The 11,569-nt window shown below is 42.3% G+C and overlaps 1 protein-coding gene across 2 annotated transcripts in view; it reads right to left on the bottom strand.

Moving 5' to 3' along the window:
* The window catches only part of Edrf1 (erythroid differentiation regulatory factor 1), a 42,224-nt gene extending 37,323 nt beyond the window's left edge, over window positions 1-4,901 (bottom strand). For both annotated transcript variants that reach the window (XM_027929995.2, XM_027929994.2), the window contains exons 1-4: window positions 4,673-4,901; window positions 3,570-3,778; window positions 2,103-2,169; window positions 1,377-1,502 (exon numbers count right to left, since the gene is read on the bottom strand). In XM_027929995.2, the coding sequence (XP_027785796.1) occupies window positions 1,377-1,502; window positions 2,103-2,169; window positions 3,570-3,778; window positions 4,673-4,780 (510 nt within the window). In that variant the 5' untranslated portion in view covers window positions 4,781-4,901. The remainder of the gene's footprint in view (window positions 1-1,376; window positions 1,503-2,102; window positions 2,170-3,569; window positions 3,779-4,672) is intronic.
* Between the last annotated feature and the right edge of the window lie 6,668 nt (window positions 4,902-11,569).

Consider the following 11,569-nt stretch of genomic DNA (forward strand, 5'->3'; position numbering starts at 1 on the left):
AACTTGGTACTATGCTATCGTTTGGATCCTGAATGTCCCCAAAGGCTCCTATGTTGAAGGCTTGGTCCCCTGCCTGTGGCACTATTAGGAGGTGATGGAACCTTTAAGAGTAGAATCTTGTGGAAGGAAGTTAGGTCACTGGGACATACCCTTGTAGAGGACATGGGGATACCAGCCCCTACTTTCCCCTCTTTGCTACCTAGCCACCATGAGGTGAGCACTTTCCTCCATCATGTGCTCCCTAACATAATACGCTCCCTCACCATAGGACCAAAGCAAAGGAGCCAGCTGGTCATAACTGAAACCTCTGAAACCATGGCAAAATAAACCTTTCCTCTTTTTAAACTGAATATCTTGGGTATTTTGTCACAGTGGCTGAAAGCTAACCCGCACCTATTACTCTTTTACAATCGATTCTCTGTTGAATATCGTTGGCATAAGCACACTCACAAAACACCTATATTTCTAGACTCAATTCATATTGCCTCTTTTAACTCTTTTAAGAAGCCCACATATTCCTCCCTTCCTAGGCCAGGCCAGAGAGGTAACCCTTCTCTATCTTTTCTTGAGTGCGTGAAGTATAACCTACTTTGCACTTTATTGAAATATCTACCTTTGTGTTCTTACATCAAAACTGTGAACTACTGAAGAACTAGGGCTATAATTTACTCACTCACATCTCCCCCAAAGCATTGTGTATCTGGTGCACACACAGATTGAACTTTACTATTTTATTTAAAAGAATATTTTAAATGTCAGTTTAAATCACTCATTTTCCTTTATTGGAAAACACTGAAGTGATGTTAAAGAGTAGCCCTATGAACCAGTAGAACCATCAACCACTTGCTATCAGTAAACTAAAGATTAAGTATAGAACTGGAGAACAAGCCTGGAGAAACTGAAACATTGTGATTATATTTTATAAAAGTGTCCAACATTAACACAAGAAGGAAAAACAGCAGTTTATCAACACAGTTTTAGAAATCAGGCTTTAAGACATTTTTCACATTGCCTAGTAACAACTTTTCAGGACAATCTCTATAATGAAGACAAAGAATTTTTTAATAATTTAAACATAATAATAATTATGTATAAATAATAATTTCACATATTTTTCTGAACTTTTTCTTCACTAACTTCACTCTTTTCCTTGTAAGAATCCTGGCTGTCAGCATGAACAAAATAATTTTCTTCCCCATTCTGTTTTTTTTTTTTTTTTTTAACTGAAGTTTTCTTATCTTCAGTAAATTTTTTCAACTTTTGATTGCTGAAGTACTCAGCTTCATTTCTACTTTGGCCTTTCTCTGGAACACAATCATATTTCTAGCGCTCTTAGGTTGTTAATGTTTTTCTGGATGTCTTTCACAAAGTATTACCTGAGATGATCTCATGAAGAGTTCCTGAATATCCAGCTCATCTAATAAGAGTGTCCTTCCTATGCGGTGCACCGCCATGCTTACGTGGGACTTGCTGTAGGGAATCTTCAGCAGTTTTTTTATGTTCTTAGAAAAAATAAGGAAAAATAATTTAGAAAGACCTTTTTAGAGTTATCTGTAATTTCAATTTCATTCATCTCAAGGTTATACAAACTGTAATTTACACAAAAAGCTACATAGAAAATAGACCTTTAAAACCAGAATCACTACACTTTATGAGCCACGCTAATATGTTAATATAAATGATGATCAAAGATTTATTTTTACAAGATACAATTTCTCAACGGTAAGTGCATACAGATAACACTACTTCACTGACCTAAGCTTTTAGCATATCAGAAAAAAACTGCCAACTAAAGATCAATAGAATTTACTGGAAATATGATTCTAAATTGGTAACATGCAGTATAATCCATTTCAATTACTATTATTAAAATATAGCAGTTCATATTAGTATTAATATCACTACCATTGTTTTGGAAACTGTTCCCTCCACTTTGAAGAAAGAACATGTGGTAAGGAGTAATAATTTAAAAACAAAAAAGGTATCAGAAAATCAGATAATTGTATCATTTCATTGGGAATTTCTCAAGACTGTGAAACAGAACATGTAACACCTAGTATAAAACACTCATGGAGTTCCACTTAAACAATAAGAAAACTTACTTCAGAATCAGAGACAACATCCACATCATTTCCCACAGAATCAATAAAGTCATATGCCATGCCAAAACTACCAAAGGAAAAGAGGCCACAAGTTAAAGGTGAACAGAACACCAAATATCCTTGCTTCTAGGATTCACATTTTCCACATTCTAACATCTCTGAAATCAACATGTAGTAGGTTAACTAGTGTTTCCTTTTCAGAATATATAAAATAGTGTCTCAAAATAAAAAATATCTTTAGATTTAATGAAACAGTAATAATTATAAAAAGTCATTAGGAAAGATTTAGAATAAAATACTTAGTGGGTATTTTTATTTTTGTCCTCTGAAACTCAAAAAAATCTCTTCCAAGAGAAAATTGTTCTAAGATTTTACTCTTTTTAGATAAAACAAACATTTATTATGATTTTAGTTTCTAGGACTGGACTGTTTCTAGAAAGATATCATTAAAAAAAAATGAGATAAATGCACCTGACACCAATTTAGAAACAAGGAGAAAAAAGAAGAAGAAATGTGTGCATCCAACTCATTCCAGGTACCATATGAGATACACCTATAGTCTATAAGGTGGAGAAGTAGCAGTCAGGATACTTACCCAGGACTGTCTAATATTGGAGCATGCTCTTACAATCTATCATATGCTTTAAGTAAATTACTTAAACTTTCTTAGCTTATTTTCTCACATGCAAAATACTTCACAGTATCTAGTTCAAAAGATTACTATGAGCATTAAATGAGATAAACATAAAATACCTAGCACTGTGTTTCTACAGTCAATATAATTATTTAAATCATCTCATAACAATAGAATCTATTAAGCTATTCTTCCAAAAGAAGATATTTGAGTTACTTCCAGTTTTTTGCTAGAATAAATGCCACAAATAAACAACTTGTATACATAACTTTTACTTTCTGAGGCAGTAAGGACCCCACATATTAAATGGCCTACAAGAATAAGACACAAGTACATTTTTCTCTGTAAGATGCCGGGCCATTCTCTCATTTTTAAATACCACTAGCAGAATTCTCGGGTTCAGAGTCAAAGGTGTAGGTTACCCAATATGCTGGAATTTTACATCAGGTTTTTCTAAACTACACAATATACCATAATTCAAAGAACAGATCAGACCATGGTAAGGGTTTTCCTTCTCATGTACCACCCTGATTTGTTTTGTTTTCACATTCAAAAGTTAGCAAATTAGCTAAAAATAAAATGGTCAATTTTTAGTAAAAAATTTAATATATGTTAATAACATGATACAGACATGAAAGGAACACATGAAATTGGTATCTTCATATTATTACATATTCTGCAGGGGAGAAAAAACTTTAAAAGTCAAATGTGATCTTTGGGAAAAAGAAAAAAATCCCGGCAAGTTAATGTACATCACAAATTAAACTGGAAAGTATTAAGAGTTTTAAGTGGAGTAAAGGGGTAGGTTAAAAATGCCATCTATTAATATTTACCTTGAAAACGGCTTGCTTTTCTTACTATTGCCGAGAATGGTAGTTCCTGCTGGCCCTAGTTTGGCACTCTCTCGTAACCAGTTGGCAGGTGGGAGTTTCAAGTCTGTCTTCTCTTCCAGGCGTGCAAATGCTGTTCGAGGAGGGGCGGAAGAATATTTCACCACAGCTCGGCTCTTCACTTCATTGCCTCCAAGAAATAAAGCTGATCCCTAATTAACATATTGAATGACACTATAATGAACACTCTTAGGAATGAAAATCTCAGCTTTATAAAAAGAAAACAGGAACTCACTACCTCAAGCGTGTCACTAACAATACATTTTAGCACACATTATCATATTTACTAGCTCTTCTTCAATAGTTTTAGAGGAAAAAAAGACGGATGCATCAAGGAGCACGATGGCTGCGGTCTTCAGCCGGGAAGCAGGCCGACCACCCCGCCTTGTTCAATGTACTTATGTAAAACCCAGAAGCAGAAACCAGGAGACTGAAGAGCGCCCGGTGGGTCCCCGCAGGATCCCACGACGCCGCTCCCCGGGTCCGAGAAACAGCTCCACACTGCGCGCCGCCTACCGAGTGGTTTCGGGTGTTTCAGGGCCTCTTTGGCTACCAGCCAGGGCCAACTGCCCGTCGGTCCCCACAGGAGCGCGGCACCGGCCCGCGCGGCCCTCCTGCCCCGGGCGAGTCCAGGGTCGCCCTTCCAGCCTTGCCCTGGAGGCATCGACGGCCCGGCCGCCCGGCGCGCCCTCGGAGACCCGCCCGGCGCGGGTCCGGCGAGCCCTGGCGCACCCTCCCGGCGCGGGTCCGGCGAGCCCTGGCGCACCCTCCCGCCGCCCCCCGGGCTCCGCCGCCGCTCGGACCCACTCTCACGCCCGGTGCTCCGGGGCGGAGAGGGCGGAGCGCGCTGCGGCGGCGGCCGCCGGGGGGAAGCGAGACGGCTGAGGCTCTCGACCTGCACGCCTGGGACGGGCAGCGGCCTCCGCTTCGCGCCTCGGAGGTGACGGGGGCGTGGAGGCGGCGCCGGAGGCTGCGGGGCCTGTGACAGCGTCCCTGGCCGCGCGGCCCGCGGAGCCCAGGCAGGTGCGGCCCCGCGGGGGACTTACCTGCGCGCAAGGTTCCTCGGAATCTCCCTGGGACAGGAGGCTCAGCCCGCCTCGAGCACCGGTCCCCGCCGGCGGAGCCTCGGCGCCGGCCTCCTTGAGGTCCTCCATCACTGCGGCCCAGGGCAGGGGCGGCCCAGCGGCAGCCGAGCGGCGGCACCGGGAACCGGGGCCCACGGGCGCAGCAGGTCAGCCGACCAGGTGCAGGAGACGCTCCGCGAAGAGCGCTTCCGGCCCCTGACAGGAAGGCTTGAGGTGACGCGACCAAATCTCGCGATCTCTGTAACAGAGGCTCGGCTCCGCCTCCTGCTGCGGAGGCCGCCTCCGGGGGCGAGATCGGCGGCGCGCCGGCGCCTGTCAAAGCCTCTCGGGGAGACCACTTCTCGCGGTATTTGCCGCCCAGGCTCCACCCCTCGCACGCCGCTAGTCTTTGTTGGCATATAGTTCTTGGTGCCGGAGCTTGGACCGAGTCCGAATCCGGAGGTCTTCTCTGCGTGGGAGGTGAACTACCCTAAAGGGTTTTGAGAGTTAGCGGCGTCAGCACGCTCCCTCCCCGGCCTGCGGTGCACGCCGAGGCCCAGAAGGAGAGGCGCATTCAGGTGCGCCGGTCCGCTGCAACCTGGGTCCCTGCGGCGGCCCGTTCTGCCTGCATCACAATGCAGGAGTGCAGGGGCGGGGGCTTCGCGGGCCGTGGGGCGCCGGGGGACTCTGAGCTGGCAGCACCTTCTCCGGTGGTAAACTGCTTAGATGCGCAGGGAGCGTCTGCTGAGAACCCGGGCGTGAGCCGAGGCTCCGACGTCAGAGCGCCTGGGAACACCTAGGCATCTAGCGGGCGTGCACGTTCCGACTCGGTGGCTCCGGGAGGGGCCCGACCGTCTGCATTTCTCCCAAGCTCCCAGGAGGTGCTGCCAGTTCCTAGAGTAGCAAGGGGGTGGAGAAATAGCTAGGGTTGTTTAAATCTTGGAGAGCCTGGACTCTTTCGGACGAATCAACTAAGATGAAACAGCGAAACATCTCAAAAATTTGGCAAATCTTGTTCGGTTTTTCAGTAAAAAAAAGTTTTTTAATTAAATTTGCTTTTGAAGTATGTCTGTCTTAGTTTGTAATTTACATTTGACTAATAGTGTGCATCTTCAGGAATCCTTGTGAATGAGCAAGCCTAACTTACTTTGTTTTCAAATGTAACAAAAAATTATGGATTAATATTCGATTTGACAAAATATTTTGGAGCTATTTAACATGTATTGATTTTAATTTTTACAATCATTCGTTCTATTTTGCTGTCATTTTTTTTTTTTTTTTTGCAAGTTATGCATTATTCAGTAAAATGTTGAACTCATATCTAAAACGGGATGGTTAAACTTATTTTGGGTACCTAATAAAACCTATGCAATCATTACCTAATTTTTCAAGAATATTCAAATTATAAATTGTACATATCACATTAAATAAGCCAAATTTGTAAAAGTAGATATGCATTATGATCCCAGTCTCAAAAACATCTATTTCTATGTCTTTGTCCACAAAAACAGATCTGAATGGAAAGATGGAGTGATTAAATTTTTGTTCTTTCAAGTCTCCCCTATTTTCTTTCATTTTGTAACTAACTTTAATTTTATTAAGCTTTTGCACATATGTAATTTAGCTTTTGATAATATTTCAATTTTGTTGTGTAATTCTATGTAAGAAGTGAGGTAGCAGGAATTCTTTTCTCAGAACTCAAATTTGTGCATGCCTGGAAAAGGGAGTTCCCGGATCCTTGTTTATATTGGCTGGTGGGAAGATGGGCTGGAAACCACTGGTGAAAAGCCAGAGAGGAGTGAGACAGAATGAAGATCTTGCACAGAAAAAGGAAGACTTGCAGCCGGAGAGAGGCTGAGGGAGATGAGGGCCTCACCCCTCAGGAGCTACTTGAGGGATGCCTGGCCCCCAGGGGCTGAGTCTGCAGCCACCCACAGGCTGGGACTAATTTACTAAAGGAGGGTGATCCCTGAGGCCTGCAGAAACTGGGCACATCTGGGTTACATAAAGTTTGAACAGTCTTCTAACTCCAAGGCATGTTTTTCTTTTTCTATATTCAAATACTCTTACATGCTATGTTTTTAAAAGTCATTATTGTTTCTAAAGTAAATTACTAAAACATAGCGTGGGAAAAACATTTATTTCACAATTTCAAATTTAAAGACCCTCGTTCATCTTCCTTTTTATATCATACCAGGATATCCCACCCCCAGCTCAGGAGGTATGGCCTCCTTCATTTATGCCCTGTCAGTTGCCCTGGTTCTGGGACCTAGCCAGGGTGCTCAAGTGCTTGCCTGCTGCCCTCACTGCCTACTAGGTGTTTGTTGAATTAATGAGCTGTCCAGAATGGCTGCTCCGACAACTTGTTCCATGAGCTCCACAGGAGCTTTTCCTCTGCTTTAGAATACCTTTCCCTGCCTTACCTGGCTTATTCCTACCCATCCTCAAGAGTCAGGTATCATCTCTAATAAGTCTCTCCTCACACCTCTCCAGACTTAACCCTCAGGGTCCTTTTTTTTGTTCTCTTCACTTGTATGGCTTTATCCTGCACTTGTCATATTATAGAAAAATTACCTGTTTGTATCTGCCTCTCTTGCTGCCTGTGAGCTCAAAGGCGGGTGTCCTGTCTGATCATCTCCGTTTCACCAACACCAAGCACAGCAGCAGCTGACAGAACTGTTTTAGCCCTTAGGCAATTTAGGGAAAATGACTAGGGATGACAGGCTTTAAAAATGCTTATCAAAATGTATGAGACATAAAAACAATGTTGTTGACTCCAAAATATTTTTTTAATCGGCAAAATCAAAGCTAAGACTGTCTAATGAAGTAACTCTAAAACATTGCACTGTCAATGACATTAATTATTAAAGTCAGTATTGACATACAGTTTGTTCTATTCTAAAACAATTTGTAGGTTAGACTTTCTCAGTTTGCAGAATTCCTCCCAGCATGCAGGATGATTTCTGCAAAATCCCAGTCAATCCTAAATTCATTTTGTTATTCACAGTGTACAGTGTTTCCAAGCAAAATTAGAAACCCTTTCAAAAACTTTTACAATAAGACAACTACATGAAAGGCAGATGTGGTTTGGGGGTGCTGCAGAAAATAGGAGTGCCCAGCATATTCAATGCCTGTACAGCTACACCAGCAGAGAATGCCAAATTCCAAAACTTATACACTCAGGCAAGTTTGAGGTACTTGCTCTTCAGTTTGCCACAGCCCCCTCTATGACCTACTATCTTCCACCTAACTAGCCTCATTAATTTGCTTGCTGGATCCTAGAAGGATCTGTTTCTGATTCCTGATCCTAGACTGAGCTGGGAGAGGGCTTTGAGATGATCTGAGCCAACCTCTTCCTTTAGAAGAGAGCAATGAACCCAAGAAAGGAAAATAGAACTGACTGGCTGAACATTGTACAAAACTAGTAAGTAGTGAAGCCAGGACTAGTTCTTAGGTTTCCTATTCAGGCAGCCTTCTAAAAAGTTTCATTGCAGGTAGAGTCCACAGTTAATTTGTTTCATAACCACCTGTTTAAAAGGCAGATCTTCCAGCCACCAGCAGATTCTAAATCAGTATCTTTGGGGCGCTACTAAGGAATCTGCCTTGTTTTGTGAGACTGCTAGTTCTAGCGGACCTTGGTCTGTAACTACCACCTTGGCAATAGGGTCTCCTAGAACGATCCTTTGGATGCAAGAAGAACTATAACATCTTTTTAAAATCTGCAAATAATGGCAAACTTAAGCTTTACTAAACACAAGATTAACACAGGAGCCCTTCCTTGGGCCATGGTCTATCAGTCAAGTGAGATTTGGTATGCCTCTGGAACAAATGATCTCAAAATGTCAGAAGCTTACAGTTAAAGTTTACAGATAAGATACAAGCGACTAAGTTAAATCTGAATTTCAGATGAACAGTGAAAAAAAAATTAGGGTGAGAAACATACTGAGAATGTAGCATAAGTATGTCCCATGCAATGTTTGAGACATACTTATGCCAGTCCGAGTCATCTTGGTTCTGGACTGAGGCTGATTAGTGCATTGCCAGTTGGAGTGGTAGAGAGACAAGGAGAGATTGGGAACTGTCTGCTTATCTCATAAGTCCTCCCATCAAAAGTGACAAACATGGGCTGGGGTTGTGGCTCAGTGGTAGAGCATTCACCTAGCACATGTGAGGCCCTGGGTCTAAAAAATGGAAAAGATTAAAAAAGAAAAGAAAGTGACAAACATTACTGCCATTCCATTTTTTGAGGGGTGGGGATATATCACAGGGCCAACCCTGGCATCAGTGAGGAAGGAAAGACTAATTCCCCCCTGAGGAGGATGTTGGCTATTGGTGACCATCATGCAGCCTGCCCCAAGGACAGGGTGGCTTGAGTAGGCTGCTGCCAGAAGCCATCGCCTGGTTGAATTTGCTAAGAAGACATGGCTGCTAGGAGAATCTTTTTTTGGAGTTTTGTGATGAGAGGAGGAGTGACCTCGAACTCCTCGTATACCACAGAGGTCACAGATCTTCTGTGAGGAAGCACTCAGAAGAGTTGTCGAGCTTAAAAGAAAGTTGCTGTTTTCTTTCACAAAGAGTGCCCCACATTTTCTCTTCTTGTCTGTGATGACAAGTAGCTGTCATTAGGATGCTACTGAGGAGAAAGTCTCACGAAAACAAACAGACTTAATGTGTTCCTTCAAGACGAAGGTGCTGCTTTAGCTGCGAGGGAGAAAGCATTTGGCTTTCAGAAGAAGTTTATCCTATGGAGGCAACATCTTTGAAAATAGATGTTTGGAAAACTTTCCAACATTATGTGATTTTGTTGCCAAAAATGATGTGTGTTGCTGTTAACAGCTCGTATCTGCACACCCAACTTAGAAGTGAAGTTTCTCACTGCTTGGGGAAACCTTCCCAAGGGGTAGCTGGGTAACCAAACATGGAGGCTTTCTTGGGAGGTCAGTGGCTGTCGGTCTGGTCCAGGAAGGGCAGGTGCTAAGGGAGGGGACCTGGACGAGGTCACACAGAGGCAGCAAGCTCCTGTGCTCCTCGGCAGCAGGGTCAGGAATTTAAAAACAACAACAACAACAACAACAAAAAACTATCCACACTTAATTGTGATTTTGATATTACTAGTTGGCTAACTCACACACCCAGAGAGATCTCTCCATCAGCTGCCAACTGATTATTTACCCAAGAACATACCTGCAAGCCCTCCTCTTTGCAGGCAGATAGCAGGTCTTTCCCTTTCTCCTGTCATTCACAACCCTGCCTTAATTTTATTCCATGACAACAGTCTGTAGACCTTTCTGTTTCATGTATGAGCAAGTACATTGCACATAAAATAACTGACAAGTGACTTCTGAGCTATTCCTTGACGCTATTTAATTGGTTTGTAAGGACGACTGATGGACTTCAAAGAAAATGGAAATTTAACCAGTCAAATTTCAGTTAAAACCTTTGCATAATTTGTATGTACATATTTTGAATTGAGCAGTTTCATCTGGTGAGCCCTAAGCCCATGCAATTCTTTCTAGTAGGTCTTCTTGTCTTTTGAGATATGTTAAGGAATGACAGCCATTAAGTCAAGTTTTAAAATAAACTAATTTGGAAGGAGACTTCAGTCTGTTATATAGCAAATTTGTCAACCAAGTTTTCCACCTTGCTTTATTTTCAAAAACATTAATGTGAGCAGAATTGTTTTGTAGTTCCTGAATAAAATGTTTCAAGTATTGTTTTACACTTACATTTTTTTTAAATTTTATGTTTTATGTCAATGATTAGTGCTGATACATATTTACAAACAGATAAATATGCATATGTCAGGGTTTCACATTCAAACATCTTTTTAATAATGAGGAGTGATTTTTAAAAAGTTTGTAGACTACTGCTTTTAGAATGACTATTTTAGACTCACTGTGGTGCCGACAACCAAATGCTAGCTACTGTTCAAGTCAAGAACAATTAGCAAGTTAATGAGCTACACTTTGCTTTACACTTTAATTTGACAAGAGTAGAAAAATGTTCGTGTGTAAGACAATGCAAGTCTGGCTGTGCTGTTTACCAGTGTAATAGAAAGATACTCTTGGTCACAGCTACCTGATATCATATTTAGTTATTAACTGATCAGTGTTGCTGTTCTGAAGATTAAGAACATTGAAGCACAGCATTTAGGACTTCATTTGAAGGAGTTTCTTGACTCCTAGGAACCCAGATTCTTTTGCGAAGTCTTAGAATTGACTTTCAGAATAACCAGGCAAGGGATTGTAAGGGCAGATTGTTCAGTATCACTTTTGTAACAGCAGAAAATATTCTTAGAGTCTTTGAGTTTTATCCTCTGAGGCTGATGAATACCCTAAATGAATCCTAGAAATGGTTTCAAAGTCACTAACATCTGCTCTTCAGGCATGTCGGTGGCTGGAGCCCAAGCGATTATTAGTGTTGCCACACGTGCATCTTAAGCTGAGGATGAGCAGGGAAGAATTCTCCAATGAACCTTCCAGTCAGTCTGGCACTCAGACACTGCTGGGGGGGGGGGTCTCCCTGTCTTTCCAGTTGAGGGTGTGGCCTTTGCAGACCTGAATGAATCATTTAGCTATTAAACATTTATAAGGAGGCTTCCAATGGAGAGAACAAAAGGAAATCAGCCCCTGGTACAAGGCATCAAGTGTCAAAGCCACTGCTTGGACCTTTTACTAAACATTTCCATAGCATCTGTCTTCCCCTGGGCATTGAAGGAACATGCTTGGCCTGCTCAGTGTCATGTGGTCTCAAGGCACTCAGCCATGGAATCCGTTGCTTGTGAAGGCTGAGCAGGACGGTGACCACTGGAAGAACCATGGGTGTTACCCACATATGACAATTTTTTACATATTTATTTACATTTTTTCTCTCTCTAGG

Source organism: Marmota flaviventris, chromosome 4 (genome assembly GCF_047511675.1).
Source record: "Marmota flaviventris isolate mMarFla1 chromosome 4, mMarFla1.hap1, whole genome shotgun sequence".
NCBI classification, from domain to species: domain Eukaryota; kingdom Metazoa; phylum Chordata; class Mammalia; order Rodentia; family Sciuridae; genus Marmota; species Marmota flaviventris.